The 18,056-nt window shown below is 47.4% G+C and overlaps 1 protein-coding gene across 1 annotated transcript; it reads left to right on the top strand.

Moving 5' to 3' along the window:
* The first annotated feature begins 264 nt into the window (after positions 1-264).
* Positions 265-14,303, top strand: RAB1B (RAB1B, member RAS oncogene family). The gene is made up of 6 exons (XM_081173409.1): positions 265-421; positions 7,176-7,248; positions 9,688-9,783; positions 10,002-10,097; positions 10,887-11,018; positions 12,408-14,303. The coding sequence occupies exons 1-6, from the start codon at positions 408-410 to the stop codon at positions 12,600-12,602; spliced, it is 606 nt and encodes a 201-aa protein (XP_081029535.1). The 5' UTR covers positions 265-407; the 3' UTR covers positions 12,603-14,303.
* The last annotated feature ends 3,753 nt before the right edge of the window (positions 14,304-18,056 follow it).

Here is an 18,056-nt window from a genome sequence, read left to right as displayed (position 1 = left end):
AGACACCTTTGCGCAGGCAAGGGGCGAGCGCCCAGGTCACGCGGTGTGAAAGCCGACTCGAGGCGGGGCGTGCGCGAGAGGGAGGCTGACGTAGGATGCGAACGGCCTAGAACTCCCTTTCCCACAATGCCTCGCGGGGCCAGGAGGGCGACGGGTGGGGCTGCGGGAGCAAAAGCGCCTCGAAAATTGCTCTGGAGAGCGGGAGGGGGAGGAAAAGACTACATCTCCCGGCGTGCTCTACGCGCTGGCGCCTGCGCGGTGAGAAGTCGCACCTGAGGGAAAGAGGGGAGGAGGGAGTGGCCGCCATCTTGCGTGAGGGAGAGACCGGACCAGCTTAGCCAGGAAGGAAGGAAGGAGGGAGGGAAGCAGCTAGTCAGCCGCCGACCCACCACCGCGGAGGAGCCGCCATGAACCCCGAGTAGTGAGTGTTTCTCTGCTGGGCCTGGCCGGAGGGAGGGGGCGGACTGGCTTCTACTTTGGGGAAGGGGAGGGGCTGAAGTTCCGGGCTCTCTTCTTCCTTCCCCCCCATATGAGGCCTAGATAGACTCCCTCCCCCGGTTCTCCTAAGGGCGCCGGTGACAGTCGGTGTCGAGTGGGGGAGAAGAAGCTGAATATATATACATATAATATATACATATATACACACACAAATACGCATGCACATACACCTTAGCCCATTCCTTATAGGTGTGAGGAGTAGTATACATATAACTGGTTGGAGGGAACGACAGAAACTCGACTCTTGTGCCAACCCCTTCCTCTCCCATGAACTGTTTAGCCCCGTTGCGCTATGATGCCTCCTGTCCTTGGTGGCTTTTTATGTCTGTCCCCAACTTCCCACTATGTGTCTCCTGCTAGTCTTCTTCACCCCACATTGGTCTTGCGCCATTCTTCCTCCTGCCCCCAAATTGTCCACTTGCCTTGTCTGACTTTCCCTAACTTTCTGCTGTGTTTTCCCGCAACCACTCCTCTGCCTCCGCCCTCCCCTTGCAACTACTAGCATCTTGTGCTATTATTCCCACCCCCAGTGTTCATGATTTCCCCCCTTTCCATTTCTTTTTTACATACCTGCATACCGCTCTGTTTCGCTTATAATGCATTTAGTTCACTTGTTTCGTGAAATATCTAAAACAACGTGTGCAATTAAGAAAAGAGAGATTTAGCCTGTTTTTAAGGGTTCACAGGGTGTTTGAAAGCAGATAGTGTTTCCTTAAGATGTATGATAGACAAACAGATGGTGGAAGAGGAAGATGAAAAGTCGATTCACTGATTAAGTGAGGTATACATAAATGTTATATATAGGTGTACGTGTGTGTGTGTGTGTGTGTGTGTGTGTGTGTAAAGCAGGGATGGGGAATCTGGCCCTCCAGATTTTGCTGGACTACAACTCCCATCACCCCTGGCCATTGACGATGCAGGCTGCTGGGAGTTGGAGTCTAACAACATCTGCAGGGCTGTAGGATCCCTACCCCATATAAAGTTAAGCTTCTGTGTATGTCCTCATTAACTAAGAAGAGCCTGTTCTTATACACCCCTGCAAAGAAAAAAACACCTGTAATCCTATTCACCCTTGCTTGAAAGTTGACTGTTTTACTCAGTGACACTTGCTTCCAAGTAAAGAAGCATAGAATCAGGATGTAAATTCCTGTGTCTATCTCACTTTCTGTTCAGTGGAATAGTCTTCGAGTTCATATAAACATCTTCCAACTCCATCATGTGCTCCCACTATATTGTCGTGTGTTTTTTATTTTGTACAGGAAAGTATCCACCCAATCAGGTGAGTAGTTGTTTACAAGTCTGCTGTTAGATCCTCCTATATTATATACCTGCCCACTTAAGTGACCACTTGCCACATTATGTGGTTTCTGACCTAGGAAGTCTTATGCCACAGTGAACAATTAAGGTCTTTAAGGTGCTGCAAGATGCTTTGTGTTTGCTGGAGTTTGTCTTCTGTAGAAGCTATTTAGCTGGCCTAGCTTCTGTAGTTGACACTGTTCATCTGACCACATTCATTGAGGCCTTGCGAGGTTATCCCAAAGTTGTTTCTGGTAACTTTTCCTGCTGTGTAAATAGTCCTACAACTGTGGTAGAAAAGAGCGGGGGGCTTTTACAAGTAAAGTTCATGAGCAAGCAAGCAGGGATTCGGGCATTAACTCAAACTCCTTCTTTCAAGGTATTAAGAACTTGAAACAAGTTTTGTTAAACTGAAGTAGTTTGTAAAAACAGTAATTTCAAACTGTGTACCAAGTAAGCACAGGTATTTGGGAGCATCTGTATTCCCATCTGCTCAGAATGGGAGAGCCCCTTAACACACTACTGTGCAGAGGCACTGGCTTGAAAGCTATTCTTTTATTGGCTAGCACAATCACATTTCAAACCCATCTGTTTTAGCTAGTCCTGCGCAGAGTAGACCCATTGGCATTACTGTATACGACCAACATTAGACCAAGGTTGGACAAAAGAACGTACATAGAAGATAAGAAACTGTCATAAGCTAGCTCAGATCATTTGTCCACCCAGCTCAATTTTGTCCATGCTGACTGGCAGCGGCTCTTCAGACTGAAGTCTTTCCCATGCAGCCTAGGATCTTTTGCATGCAAAGCATGTACTTAACTGTTGAGCGACATCCCTTTAAGACTCTGAGCAGAATATGCTGTTGTTTAATTCCCAGATGTCAAGTAGTTGGGCTTTTAGTCACTGAGTGTGAAGGGAAAGCACTATGCAGGTGCTCAAAGGCACACTTTCTTGGAGATACAGAGTTCTGGCCATTGTATGTAGCACGGGAGACTCATGAATCTCAAAATGGGCTCATGAAATCTTCGGGCCCGGCAATAGTGGGCCTGAGGCCACTATAGTTTTGGGATCTTTGGTCCTTTCTGCTGCATCTCTGGCTAGTTCTGACTTGTAAAAGAATTACTTGCCAGATGTTCTGTAGAGAATAAATAATGCTTCCAGGAGATCATTGGTTTTACATTCATTCCAGGGATGGGGAGCCTGTGGCCTATCAGCCCCAACCAATGGTTAGGGTTGAAAAGAATTGTAGCTCAGCAACATCTGGAGTGCCACAGGTTTCCCGCATATGTTTTATTCTAAGCTCTTGGTTTTCCAGTGTGGGCAAGCAGGCTAGAACAGCCTTCTTTGGGCCAGTTTCTTCTGTGGACTTTGTTTGCAAAGGATTAACAGCTACCCATCAGGATGATCTGCTGCACCTTTTGGGAATGGCTACTCTGAGCCATCCCCAGAAACATTCACCCTCATTATCCAGGGTTGACTGTGGTTGCCATAGCCTCTGCAGAGGCTACTGTAGCTTATCGGGTCAGCTTTGGTACCTTTGGTTTAAAAAACAGGAGTTTCTTCTCTATCAGCTCTTACTTAGCTGGTCATGAATGCAGTTACCATTGAGGTAATGTGTTAGCAAAGTTAAAACTGGTAGTGGCTGCAGACTCAGTGGCCAGACTTTGTTTCATTGACGCCAAGGACAGCAGTATCTTTTCTGAATGCTGAGCCCAGGCTATATAGTTTACTGTGGTGGAGAGCTAACCTAGCATAGCGGCTAAGAAACTGAGCTGTGGAAACAAGAAGTTCCCAATTCAAATCTTGCCTCTTCTGTTAACTCATTAGGGGCAAGCTAAGACACTCTCAGCCTTCCAGCTGCAATGTGGGGAATCATAATATTGATCTACCTTACAGGACTGATGTATACATTACTGATAAGAAGTCTGTGTAGCACTTTGCTCAATGCTAATTAGCGCATTAAGTGCTTGGCTGCACAAATCCAGAAAGCATCAATTCTGCTGGTAAACCCACATTACAACAGGAACCTCCTGTTTTTAGGGGTGAAGGTGGAACATGATGCTGCATTGGCAGAAATATTGGGTTGATCGACGCTTAGGTCTGTAAACATTTACTATGGATGGCATCTTAAGGACTACAGTGGTGGTTTTGGCTTTGTACAGACCTGTTTCTTAAATTGGTAGAGGTTTCTAGCCTTGAAAGGATGTTGGTTACGACCTATAGAGGTCTGGTGTTCTGAAGTAAAGGGGTGTAGTTTTAAAATAAGGAGAAAGGAGAAATCATCTTCGGTCTTGCAGGGGGAGATAAGTGTATATAAAGTGTCAACAAGATGGTTGGATTGTCATAACTACTCTGAAAAACAATCTTGAGGTCTCTTTTAAGTTCCAGGATCTTCTTTCATGGGAAGTGTTCAAAGAAATGACCTGAAGATCATGTGCCATCCTTTCCTGGCAGAATGGATTTGCTGTCTGGCTGCCCTTAACTTTTTAGGACACCTTGGTCTTCACAGTTCAAGTTTGTTGACTGCCTCTTTAGCAGCTGCTGACTCCCCTGCCCTGGTAGCTGTGAGTTGGCTGGGAAAAAACAGATGCGTTCTAGGTTGTGGTGCAATCTGGCAAATAGATCAGAAGCATGTGATCTGGGTCAGATGCCTTTAATCTGAATTTAGGTTCAACAGAATTTGGGCTACCTCTAGCGCAGGCTAAAACCTTTTGAAATCTGTTTCGCAGTTGTTTGTCCCTTTGGGCCCAGGGCTTGTATTTATCTTGCCCTTCCTTTCTCTAACCTGCAGGGAGTGAGGAACAGCTGGGAATTGGTGGCATTCCTAAGGTCACCTGAGTCCATGACTGAGGCTTGGGACTTTAGATTTTATTGGCATGCATTTGCTTTGTGAATGGCATTGCCTCCCCCACCCCCCAAGATTAGGGATAGTCCCTTCCCTCTGTGCTTAATCAGGAAAAGTGCCAGCACACCATCTCGTGACTCGCCTGCTTCCTGTCACCTCTCCCGCACACTAGTCAAACACTCCAATTAAGAAACTTCCTTCCTTCTGACTGTTGGCTATACTTACAGTTTGGTACATGGGAGAGAACAGCCTGATAGTCAAGTGCCCTGTTGTGCTTTTGGGGTAGGGGGATCCTTGGCACCAGTGCTGGTGGTGTGGCAAAGGGGTGGTGTTGTGAAACAGATTCCAGAAGGTTTCTGTGGTAGTCCCCTGAGCTGCAACTTCAGATGAGTTGGAGGATAATGGGAAGTGATTCTGGGGCTTTTTGGAACAGGAACGATGTAAGACAGAGGGCCTGAGTAAGACAGTGGAACTGTCTCCCTCTGTGGACTCTCCTTCATTGGAGGTTTTTAAGCAGAGGCTGCATGACCATCTGTCATGGATGCTAGATGTCCCATTCCAGCTCTACAACTCTCTGATTCTAAGGCCCAGCGACTCAGCTGGGAGCATGATGGTGCTTAGATATATTATGCACTCTTCATCATAAAGTCCCAGGGCAGGTCACAGCAATGTAAAATACAACATTGAAAACAGTTTAAAACAATTTACAAGCACAACAGGTGTGGGTCCTAAAATATCTATATCTTAAGTGCAAAAAGGCCAGGCATCTTCAGCCTACAAATAAAAGATGTATAGTGATGGTGCTAGAGATGTGTCTCTCTGTGGAGGACTACAACTCCCCATCAGCCCCAGCCAGAACATTGTAGTTCAACATTTCTGGAGGGCACCAGGTTAGAGGAGGCTGCTCCAGGTGGCAGGAGTTAGCCATGATTTAAAATTGAGCCTGTGTTTGAAACAGTTTGCAAACACTGGTTAAAGCTAACCATGGTTAGAGTTGATGTTGCTGTAGGTTAGCTCTGACAAAAGTGAAGCAAGGCAGGGATAAATTTTCACTAGGGTGTGTGGGGAGGAGAGTGCATGAATCCCTGACTCACTCCCTGTTGCTTAACCATGAGTAAGAGATTGAGAGAATTATGTTTCTACTGGGCCTTACTGTCCCTAGTGCCAGTTAACCATACTGATTCATAGGAATTAGTAGACATAATGCCTGAAGTCCACTGCTGCATTTGTCACTGGCGACTGCATCTTTTAATTGGGCAAGGGGCTCTGTCCCTCTTGTCGAATCTGGAAAAGGGAAGGAGATGCTCACCTTGAAGTTCAGTCTCTCAGAAAGTAGTGAAACTTCTTATTGCTTTTTTAGTGCCTCCACCACAACCCATCCCTGTCAAACCAGATGTTGTGGCCTACAACTCCCATCATCCCTGACCACTGTCTATGCTGGCTGGGGCTGATGGGGGTTGGAGTACACAGGCTCCCTGCCCTGTTCTAAGCACTTCTGAAGCTAGCATTATAAGTCCTCCCCTCCTTCCCTGGTCCTCCAATGCTCTCTGGAAAATTGAAGCGGAGACCTTAACCCACACCTTGGGATAAGGGCAGGGCTGGGTCTCTAGTGAGTGCCGAGGCCAAGCAACATTTCTAAAACCCAGCAGAGTACATAATCATGGCGTATACACAGAGCCCTACCCTATGACTTTCCAAGGAAGTATCTGCTTTCGATGAGTAGTGCATTGTGACAGTTCCTACAAAGATGATTTATTTGGATAGTGAAGTCAGACCTGAACAATCAAACAGAACATTCAAACATTGCTCAAGGCTTGTGCATACACAGCAAACTCATCTAAATGATAACCTTGTCAAAGAAACAAATGTGGTGGGGTATTTAATGCAATTTGCTGCATTTCAAATACATGTTTCACTTTGTGTAGAGGTGCTCCTTTACAGAGTACCTGCCGGCCACAGATAATCTGGGGTATAGCCATATCTCAGTGCTAGAGCATCTGCTTCTTATGCAGAAAGTCCCTGGTCTAATCCCTGACATCTCTAGATAGTGCTGGGAACATTCCCTTGCCTGAAAGTTTGGAGACCTGTTTCCAGGCAGTGTAGATGCTACTGAGCCATGTGGACCAGTGGTGTGACTTGGTATAAGACAGATTTCAGTTTCCTGTTGGGTGAGCTGGGACATGAGCTAGAACAGTGAGGAGGCTGATAATTGGGAGTGGGGGGGGCAGTACCACTTGGGACCTAATGGTTTCTGCTTTGGCCTGCTCTGGCTCCTGATTTCTTCAGTAGATAACAATCAAGATGTTTTTGTACCTCCCTTGAACAATTTCACAAGAGAACTTGGATTTCTGGGGCAGCCAGATCCTGTGCTATATTACTGTAATATTCAGAATACTCAAGCTTAGTATAAGAATGTCCTCACTGCCGAGTCAGGTACAGTGTCTGGAGAGGAAACAAATTAGCTCAGATGATGATGATGAGCGATACTTTTTCTATCCATACAAAACTTGTCTGTTCTCCTCTTTCTATTTTCCAGTGACTACCTGTTCAAACTGCTTCTGATTGGTGACTCCGGTGTGGGGAAGTCATGTCTCTTATTGCGGTTTGCTGTAAGTATTTACTTTTGCCATAAGTGGCAACCTTTCTTCCTAGCCTGGGGAGCAAATGCAACCCTCCCGGGCTCCCTGTCTGGTCTGTGGCATGCTTCCCAGGTCACACCCCCTCCTCCAGACCACATCCTCCTTGAGGCAGCTGCCTCAAGTGGCGGAATCCATGTGATGGCACTGTTGGTGCCGCATGGGTGCCTTGCCTACTGCTGGTGGAGAAGCTGCAGCTTCTGGTGAGATCTTGCAGGGCTCTTGTGAGATCTTGTTGGAAGCTGTGGTAGTCAGCACAACTCTTCTCCCATGATGGGGCACCACCACTGGAGAAACAAGGAGAAGAGGCAGCGACTTCTGGCAAGATCTTGTGGACCTCTCAAAATGCACCTGGCGTGTAGCGAATTTCAAATGCTGCATTTTGAGAGGTCCACAAGATCTTGCCAGAAGTCGCTGCCTCTTCTCCTTGTTTCTCCAGTGGTGGTGCCCCACCATGGAAGAAGAGTTGTGCTGACTACCACAGCTTCCAACAAGATCTCACAATAGCGCTGCAGGATTTCACTGAAAACCGTAGCTTCTCCACCAGCAGTGCATTTTGCACCTGGCTACCAGCCACTTGCGACCCAGTGAAGATGCCCAGGCACCAGGATGGCACCTGACATCTCCACCATCTGAAGATGCACGCCAGGGGATCCTTGGATCTTGCCTGTTTTCACACACATCATGTATAATTCTATCCATGATATTTTATCTACACAATCAGAAAAAAATTCAGGAACCGAAAATTTGTATTGAATAATATGACTTTCAAGCCATCTGTCCTCAAAATGGCAACTAGACATTCCATTTTGGGGACTTAAGGAGCCATTTGGTGCCTAGCTTATATATCTGAGTTTGATCCCTAGTAAGTGAGACTTCAGCAGGGGCAGTAGTAGGAGTTGAGGACACCTTCCTGTTTCACCTCAGGTGGTGAAATGGGATGGGCCACCCCTGACTCTGCACATCCCTCTTTTCTGGATGGAGGCTACTCTGCTCACTTTGGCCTTTCTCCCCACCCATCACTGGCATGTCACCTTCAAAAGCTTTACTAGAAGGCAATGCAGTCCTCAGGGTGAAGGGGTTTCCCCAACCCTTAGTGAGCCTAAGAGAAAGCAACTGATTGGAGCTGCCTCCTGGTGATGAGTTTTCTTAAAGCTTTTCAGGAGATTTGAGCCAACAGAAGAGGCACAAGACCTGTGACTAATCCCCTTGGAATCTCTTATCTCACCCCCCCCCCTTAACACACACAAAAATACAACATTCATTGTGAGGAAGCTTTGTTTTCTCTGTTTGCCCCTCAGGACGAGCAGCTATAGTGATACAGTTTTTAAACTTTTCTGGTCTTTAGGAAATCCCTCTTCCATTCCAACATGTCTGCCAAGGAACCCTAGTTTGCAGTGTAGAGAGTTTTGCTAAATGCATTGCTCACGTGAGCTGAGCACAGATTAAGAAACAGACTCCCCCCACAATCGAGTAGTTGTCATGAGCCTAAAAATTCTATTATTTATTAAATTTCTATCCCACCCTTCCTGCCAAAGAAGCACAGGGTGGCAAACATCAAACAGTTTAAACAACGCAATTTAAAATAAAATAACCTATTTAAAACATTTGAAAAATTATCTAAAAACATTTAAAGGCGATCACAGTGGTACTACTACCAGTAAGAGATCTCCCATTTCTGAGTGCTGTATCAGACATACCACCTTGCCTGCAGGCTTACAGTCAGAAGGTAGAAGCAAAACAGGAGGTGGAGGAGAATCAAACTGGAGAAAGCCAGGATGAATAGCCATTGCACTGGAGTTGGGTGGCCATTTCAGTACTAGCTGCCTGCAGTCCTCCCCAACCTTCAGACTCAGACACTGATTGTCAAAAGCCACAAGAAAACCTTTATTAACTGTGATGTTCTTGCTGCTGAACTTATTCCCATTGAGAAACCCTAATGGGATCTTGAAGAACCTCTGAACTTGGAACAGTCCTGGGGTGAGGAATTATTGGTCGAGACTGTGCAGGAAGACATGGGAAAAATTGGTTTTGGTGCATTCCTCCACCCCCTCCTTCCACTGTGTAATGCGTGGTTTATACAGTGGTCTCACACTACAGTTGTTCCTCGCCAGTTGGCATTCTAGGCATATGCCAGCCTTCCCCAACCCTGTGCCCTTCAGATGTTTTGGATTACAACTCCCAATAACCCCACCCAGCATGGATGTGCTGGCCGAGGTTGGTTGGATATGAATGCCATTACCTAAAATGTACACTGCTTTTGTTTCATGTGTGTTTGGGAATCTTGAGTGTTAGAATTGTTGGTTGCATTTTTAGACACTTTTCCCCCACCCAAAAAAAAGAGAATTGAGAACAGGAACGGTGACTTCTGTCTGCAACTTCTTATTGTTGATGAAACACACTCTTTCCTAGGATGACACCTACACAGAAAGCTACATTAGCACCATTGGGGTGGACTTCAAAATCCGCACCATCGAGTTGGATGGCAAAACTATCAAGCTGCAAATTGTGAGTCTGTAAATCTCTTGGTTTCAAAAGTGTCTTTAGAGGAGTTTTTGGATGTGGGAACTAATCCCAGAATTCTGGGTTGTTCATTGATTCCTCTGTGGAGAAGATGACTCACATTCCTATAGCTCTGTCTAAAGGTTTTGCAAGATCCAGTTTCATCCATGGGTTGTAATCTAATGGTGCTGAGCCACAACTGTTATCATCTCTTCCCTCTCCAGTGGGACACGGCCGGGCAGGAACGGTTTCGAACCATCACCTCCAGTTACTACCGAGGGGCACATGGAATAATTGTGGTGTACGACGTAACGGATCAGGTAGAGTAATGTGGTGGTTGGAGATGGGTTGGGGGAAGATGAAAAAATCTCTGTGTGTCTGTTTAGGGTATCCAGCTCCGGGGGTGAGGAGGAACAGTGGGAAAGAGGGACCATGAGTGTAAAAGCCAATCGCCCACCTCGTTTCTACAGAAGCTGGTCTATGGCTGACATCTGTTCAGAAGGGTGGACCAAATGCTCCCATTTCCAGAGGTTGTGTTGGTAGCGGTGTCTTGAATCAAAAGGCAGCTCTGTCTATCTAGAGACCATGAGAAGCAATTATCTCTCCATCCCCAATTAACAGGAGCAATTCAAATTGTAAAGTCAAAACACCCAAAATGATGAAAGCAGAACAGTTAACTGGAGTGAGCGAGCAAAGCTCCATTCCGGCACATTTTTACCTCTCTTCTTGATGTATTTTGTGAATTGATGCATGGGTTGGATCCAATGATGTCCTACTTGGAGTAGACCCATTGAAATGAATGGACCTAAGTTTGTCATGCTCATCAATTTCAGTGGATGTTCTCTGAACAGGACTAAAGTTGCCTACAACCCTAGGGCCATAATTTCGGAGAGCTCAGAATTTCCTAAGTTCTCCTTAAGGCAGAAGTTCTTGAGGGGGGTCTGAGTTTTGCACTAAGTATTCTGTGAGATTCTTTCCATTGATGAAGCTGTCTAGTCTGCCTGCGGCCCTTTCCAGTGCCAAGGGATAATCAGGTTGATGGCCAGGCTTGGAAGTCTGAGCTCTGCTGCCTCTCATCCTCTTCCCTCTTGTGGGCTCCCACCTTTCAGGAATCCTACAACAACGTGAAGCAGTGGCTGCAGGAAATCGAGCGCTACGCCAGTGAAAATGTCAACAAGCTTCTCGTGGGCAACAAGTGCGACTTGACCACAAAAAAAGTGGTGGACTACACAACTGCCAAGGTGAGCCGCTGAAGGCAAGGCAGATGAAGTCTACAGCCATACTACCCTGAACACGCCCGATCTCGTCAGATGCCAGTGGCTGGGAAGAATAGCAAGTTGGCTGTTGTGCTTTAGGGCTTCCCACAGGCATCTGGTTGGCCACTGGTAGAAAAGGAGACTGGACTAAATGAACCACTGACCTGATCTAGCAGCCAGGCTATTCGTATGCTCTTCAGGCTTTTCTTAGGTTCTTCAGGCAGGCACAAGCAAACCCTGCAAATCAACAACCTTTTCCCTCTCATCCTCAAGGCACTCTCCCTCCATTAACCTCAATCCAAACAGGGTTCAACACAATTCCAGCCAGGCAAAAGCACACCAGGAAGATGTGGGAGAAGTGTAGCCTAGGGAGAATTCAGTGGTCCAGGTAGATGGCCTGGAGAGGCACATTTGACTCCAGGCCTGAAGTTCCCCACCGCATCATCAGGCCTGGTCTGCATGTGACAGAGTACAATGTTGTTGAAAGGACTTCAGCATAACCCTGCAGGCAGCTTAGGCACAAATAGTCTTTAACGAAAAACAAAACACCTAGCAGCCATAGGCATAGTTTAGTGGGGGGAAATGTTTTTAAAAACACAGAATTCTTTATAGGCTTGGCTCTTGCATGTAACACTTCAGCAAAGGAAGGCAAAGCAATTCAGTTCAAACGCCCCATTGTAAACAGCTGTCCTGGATCAGCAAATTAATTATTATTTACTTTTGCCTTTCAGATGCTCCGAATAGAGGCAGAGTTCTGTTTATTTTAGCTTTTCAAACTATACTTGCTCTTATGGCACAGACAGGTGTCTAGGTCATATCTTTGAATGTCAGAATGCCTTGGGAACCTCCCGGCCCTTCTCTGGAATATTTGCTTTTATTTGCTTACATCAGGGATAGCCAGCATTGTGCTCTCCAGACTGTAGCACATCAGCCCTAGTGAGCAAGGCTAAGGATGGTGGGAGTTGTAGTATAGCAATATATAGATGGCACCATGTTGGCTACTGCAGATTTACATTATTTATATCCCACACCTTCAACCTAAAGCCAGTGGTGGTATGGTGGTTAGAGTGTTGGATTAGGACCTGGGAGAGAAGGGTTCAAATCCCTGCTCAGCAAAACATGCTCAGCCTAAGCTGCCCCAAAGGGTTGTAGTAGTAGTAGTAGTATAAATACAGCAAATTAAAGCAACAAATTCAAGGGGAATGTGAAGAAAGGCCTCAGGCAACAATCTCATTGTACATGTGGATTGATTATGGGAGATGGTTCAGCTGCTGGCCTTGCAGTTGAGGTCCTGCAAGGAGCCTCTGACCTATATAATAAAACCCAGGACTCTTTGCTCCTTCCTAACCTTCCCTCTCTCTTTTCTTCGTGCAGGAATTCGCAGACTCGCTTGGGATCCCCTTCCTGGAGACCAGCGCCAAGAATGCCACCAATGTGGAGCAGTCGTTCATGACTATGGCGGCTGAGATCAAGAAACGCATGGGCCCGGGTGCCACGGCTGGAGGCGACAGACCCAACCTGAAAATTGACAGCACTCCGGTCAAACAAGGAGGCGGTGGCTGCTGCTGAGGAGGAGGGACATGAGGATAGCGTGGGTGGGGGGGCAGGCTGTGGGGAGAGGGGGCCTGCCCTTCCCCTTCTGGTCCAGCCCCACCTCCTGCTTCTTTTTCTTCTCCGAAGGTGGCTTTCCCGGATGATACCTCGCCGGAGGGGGACGGGACCTCCCTCCCCTTCCAGCTCAGCTGCTCCAAGTGCTGTTGAGTATCCTCGGCCTGTTTATTTTGGTTTTGGGGTTTTGTTTTGTTTTGTCACTTAACTCTGTAGGGGATTTTGTGTGGGAGGGGTATTGGGGTTGCGGGAGGCAGTGGGTTGGGCTGAGGGTGGGCTCTGTACAGGTTGCAAGCTTCCCTACAACAGGGGGAAGTGGGGGGTGATGACATGCTCGTCTGCCTTGGGGCCCTCCTTCCCCCTCCGCACCCCCCAAGGTAGGCAAGGCCTGGGCAATGGTTCTCTTTGCTGGTTTCGTTACGCTGCCCTCCCTTCTCTTCCCCCACCTCCAAAACTGTGTTTCTAATCTGGGGCAGAGCGTTGGTTATCTTTCGCTTCAGTCTCCCTTTGCTTCCTGCCCCCATGAGTCTTTGGACTTTGCTAGGGCAAGCCTGAGTTCCTGTGTCCTGTCCTTCTTACTGGCATTTGACTGGTTTGTCAGCAGGCAGGGTTTAGCTGGCAAAGGGCTGAAGTGTCTGTGCATCTCCCCCCGCCCCTTGTCTCCAGGCCCCATTTGGTCAAGATGCTGTGTGGCCCATCGCACTCATTCCCCTGCATGTAGCAACTGCTTTCTTTTTCTGCCAGGGGTGGGGGCTTGGTGTCCCTTGCTTCCTTGCCATTTTTTCTAGCACCACATCCTTTCCGCCCCGGCCACTCCTAAAACCTTTCCTCTCAGGGCACCCTGTCTCACAGCTCCTCGCTTTCCTAGCTGTCTTCTCCCTGCTGTGCCCCGTTTTTCCCAGCCTGCTCTAGGAACAGACATCCTGCTGGCCTCTAGCGGGAGGAGAAATGTGTAATATGGCCTCCCTCCATCACTAGCGCTGCTGCTGCTTCCCCTCGCCCAAGTGGCGGGTGGTTTATTGATCTAATTTAATCCTTCCTCAAGACTGAACTACTGGGAGGAAGGAAGGTGGGTCGCAGGGGGCTTCCCAGCTCCTGCCTTCCACAGTTGATGAATGTATCTTTTGGACAGCTGGGCAAACTCTGTGAGTCTGCTTCAGGTGTGGTCTGAGCAGGACCCCGCTCACCTATGGCCATCTTGGCATGCTTTGGCCCTGATCTTCCTCCCACGCCACCCATTGATTCCCTTGTTGATATTGCAGGTCCGTGTAGCCAAACCCTATTCTTTTCCACCCACCCATCTTCCTTCCCTGGATCATGACCAAACCAAGGCCCATCCGTCCCCCCCGTCGCCCCCACTACCCCCGGTTTTGGGCTCTGGCTCCCAAGAATGCTGTATCGTCTTTTTTTTTTTTTTTTTAGCACCAGGAAGCTGCATTTTCCATATTGCTTCACTACTACATTCATCCCATTGTCTTTCCCCTTCCCCCACTTTATTTAAGGAACGTCAGGGACCCCGCTGGGCCAGGAAGTGGGTGGAAGGTGGTTTTGTTCGTCAGCTTCTTCTTTTTCCACAAGTGAAATTAAAAAAACACAAATGAGAGGAAAAGAGAAAAAAATCCAATAAAACATAACCAGCCTCTGCAAAATGAGGGATTTTCAGGCTTGGCTGTGTAGTCCTTATCTTCCTTCCTGCAAGGGATTCAAAAGGGTTGAGCTGTGCTTATGGATTTGTTGGGGTGGTGGTGTGTTTGCACTCTTGAAATGTTGCACCCAAGGAGTGGTGGATGTTAATGGTCTTAACTCCCACAGCTATGCTCGTAACCCCAGGCATCTCCTCTTCTTTCCTTTCCCTGCCCTGATGAAAAGCCATCAACTGAATTTGAAAAAATGTTGCCATCTCATTTCTGGCTGCAGGAAAATAAGTGTCAGCTGAAAGAGCGTGCCAGACAAGAGTCTTGTGTCCCTTTCTTGGTTCAATCAGGAAAAATCAGGTTCCTTTGGGTCTCAACATCTTCTTGAGGAGAGTAAACTGTGGGTGGGAACGTGTCTCTGCATCCTGTTGGGCTCCCTATGGCAAGATTTGCCTTCCAGCTGAGAGCCACTAGTTTTTAATGTTCATTTTTAGCTTGGTGTAGCCAGTGCCGTGTCTGCTTTTGTGCCTCATCCTGGCTGGTAAAATCAGCCTCCATCTCTGACTTTATTGTGCAAGGCAGAGTTGATACTCCAGGGTGGGGCTCGGGTACTCTTTCTTTCATGATTCCACAGAACTGCTGAAAAGCAGAACGCAGGAAGCCTGATTGTGCAAGATGGATTAGGCAAACACTTCCAGGTTATCTGTAGATTTGTGGCTTTTGCTAACAAAACCCGGTTATCTTTTTAACTGTGGCTCGGGCTGACTGTGCTGGCTCCTGGCCTTTCATGAAGTGGGATTCAGAGAGCTCAGGTTCTCACTGCCCATTCTCCAGGTCGCACCCTAGAATTGCTGTAGCCAATGTGGTATAATGGACTTAGGGGCAGGGAAGACTTCAAAGCTATGTCAAACCTGTGTGTGTGAATGAGATAAAAATGGTAGGCTTCCCCCACCCCTGCTCCACACAGTGCCATCCAGAAGCCCTGGACCACAACTCTTATTGACACCAATGGTTATGCTGGCTGGGGCTGATGAGATCCGCAGTCCAAAACATCTGGAGCACACCAGCCTAGGAAAGGATGAAGTAGACTGTTTCTGGTTATGTGGGCCACGGACTTACCTGTTATCAGGCATGGGAAAAGGTGCTTTCAAAGCCTCCATACAGGGGGTTTGCTCTTCTGGCAAAGCTTGTGCAGGATGTGGCTGTCGGAACACACTGGGGACCTCCAGCCACTTGTCAAGCTCCTTGATCATGCAGCCGTCAATGAAATTTAGGCAGTGGTCTCCTGTTACCTGCTGGTGCTTCTTGTCGAAGAGCTCAGCCTGCAGTGGGCAGGAGAAGTGGTTCCTCCAGTCTCCAGCAATGCCTTTCCTCATGAACGGGCTTGTATCGATCATCTCATGAGGGATGCGTGTACCATTCACGAACCTGCAATGCCTCCAGGTGGAATCCAGGAAGGCACCCAGTCGTGCCGCACAGTCCTCCAGGCCCTCATGTAGATCATCATAGGTGGCATGGGAAACCTCCAGCTCCTCCTTGCAGCTCAGTCAGACTTTGGTGTCCTCAAACCAGGAGCCATAATGCACTGTGCCATCCAAGTAGCTGAGGAGAGTCTCATGGAAGATATTGGCCATGCTTAGAACTGAGAGGACGACATGGCAACGCCTTCAGGGTTTCTGACCAAATGGATCACCTTGGGCTTAGATTTCTTCAGGGACGATGTTGGACACCCCTAGACTAGGCAACAATTGCACTATATCAGCCTTCATCGTGTGCTGTTGTTGAACTACCCTTAAATCCAAAATAGTTTATCACACATGCCTTTAGTTAGAGGGAACTGTAGTTTGTTACGGGTGGTAGGAACTTAGCTCTGTGGGAGGTAAAGTTCCCAGGCTTCTTTGCGGGAAGCCATGGGCTTTAAATATATGGTGTGGAGGCGACCAAAGCCTTTAGGGTACCACAAAGCTCTTAATGTATTATTACAGATTTAGGGGTAACAGAGTTTAGGGATGCAAGGGCACTCATAACTGCTAAGAGTTAGTGAATGTCAGAAATTAGTAAAATGGTAGAATTTAGATACAGTACTATTTGGGATACTGAATGGAAAATACAGGCTGCAGCAGTTCTGAAGTGGGCCACACACAGAAGTTCCTGGGTTTACACAAATGAGCCTTGCTGGGCTAGCTAAATGCAGAGTCGTTGAGAAACAATGGAGAGTCAGGTACTGGGTTATTAAGGGCCATTGGCAATGCAAAAAGCTACCCTTCCCTCCTGCTCTGAGGAGTAGACAGAGACAGGAGATTTGGGCGGTTGCCCAAAGTGATGGGTGGCAGCGGCAAGGTGCCACACAGGAAAAATGTGCCCCTTTTAAAACAGAGAGGCTGCTTAGCAAGTGTTATTGGGAAGGAGAAGGAGGTGCCAGAGCTCCAGGCAGAGGCCAGGTGGGGCAGAACCATATTGGCAGGCTGAGAAAAAGGCATGGAAATGGTGTGCCGGATGCCATGAGCTCCAGTGCTGTGTTGTGAGGAACAAGCCCCCCGCTAATGCTGTGAACTCTCTTCCTCTACCTAGATCCAGGTGTATAGAGGTGTAAAACCATATATCTTAAAATGCTACAGTCTCTTACATGCCTGAATTCCTAACGGAAACAGGACCCGGGTAAGCATCTGGAACCCCCTGGAAATTTGATACCGCTTGGCAGCGATTGGGGTGGTATGCAATCTTTGTAACAGTATACAGTGGTACCTTGGGTTAAGTACTTAATTCGTTCCGGAGGTCCGTACTTAACCTGAAACTGTTCTTAACCTGAAGACCATTTAGCTAATGGGGCCTCCTGCTGCCACCGCGCCGCTGGAGCACAATTTCTGTTCTCATCCTGAAGCAAAGTTATTAACCTGAAGCACTATTTCTGTGTTAGTGGAGTCTGTAACCTGAAGCGTATGTAACCCGAGGTACCACTGTATAGGCTTTGTACACACTGGCATTAAAAGCACATTTGAAACAGAGACTTTCCCTCATAGAATTCTGGGCACTGTAATTTTCTTCTCCCAGAGTTACAGTTCCTAGCAACCCCTAATAAACTACAGTGCCCAGAATTCTTTGAGGGGGGCGGGAATGTGCTTTAAAGGTACAGTGTGTACACAGCCTTAGTTGTCCTAAGCTGTCCCCAAAGGAGCCACTAGAGGGTGCCAACCCACCAACGTTTTCCAACCAAATCTTAATTGCCCCATTGTGAACCCAATTTGCTCTTGGGTAGGAAATAAAGCTGAATATGGGAGAGAATAAGAATTTGCTTTGCTCAGCAACCTGCAGCCTGCCTGGCCTGTGCCAGGGTGCCTCAGAACAGCCGGTGAGGGACTGGGCCGCCGCGGAACAGGCTGTTTCTGCTGCCTTTGGTAGTGTGAATGATCTATATGCTATTGTCCTGTTTCTCCCCAAGTCTCTATTTTAAGCCCTCAGCCGGCAAGTATTAAGGTCAGTTCAAGGCAATGGGAGCAGACTCAGCAAAGCATTTCTACACAGGGGAAAAGTCTACATGTCCACAGTGATGCCCACACTATATTTTCTGTACCCTCAAAACACACCATACCCTGCAAGGCAAAACCTTCTAGAGGAATTACAGCAAAACTAATTAAAAGTTTTGTAGCAGCTTAAAAAATAACAGATGCTTATGATGGCGAAAGCTTATGTAGCAGTTTGCATAAAGGGTTATCCTCGTTTAGCAGGTATATAAATACTTGTTATTATTGTTAATTTATTACCTGTCCTTCACCCTAAGGTC

The sequence above is a fragment of the Podarcis bocagei genome, assembly GCF_964188305.1.
Source record: "Podarcis bocagei genome assembly, chromosome: 16".
Lineage (NCBI taxonomy): Eukaryota > Metazoa > Chordata > Lepidosauria > Squamata > Lacertidae > Podarcis > Podarcis bocagei.
The sequence above is the reverse complement of the archived record's forward strand: the minus strand, read 5'-3'. Positions and strand labels throughout refer to the sequence as shown.

Excerpts from the sequence above, each read along its gene's own strand:
- RAB1B (XM_081173409.1), top strand. Across the intron at positions 7,249-9,687 it reads GTCTCTTATTGCGGTTTGCT|GATGACACCTACACAGAAAG; the intron begins GTAAGTATTTAC and ends ACTCTTTCCTAG. Across the intron at positions 10,098-10,886 it reads TGTACGACGTAACGGATCAG|GAATCCTACAACAACGTGAA; the intron begins GTAGAGTAATGT and ends CCCACCTTTCAG.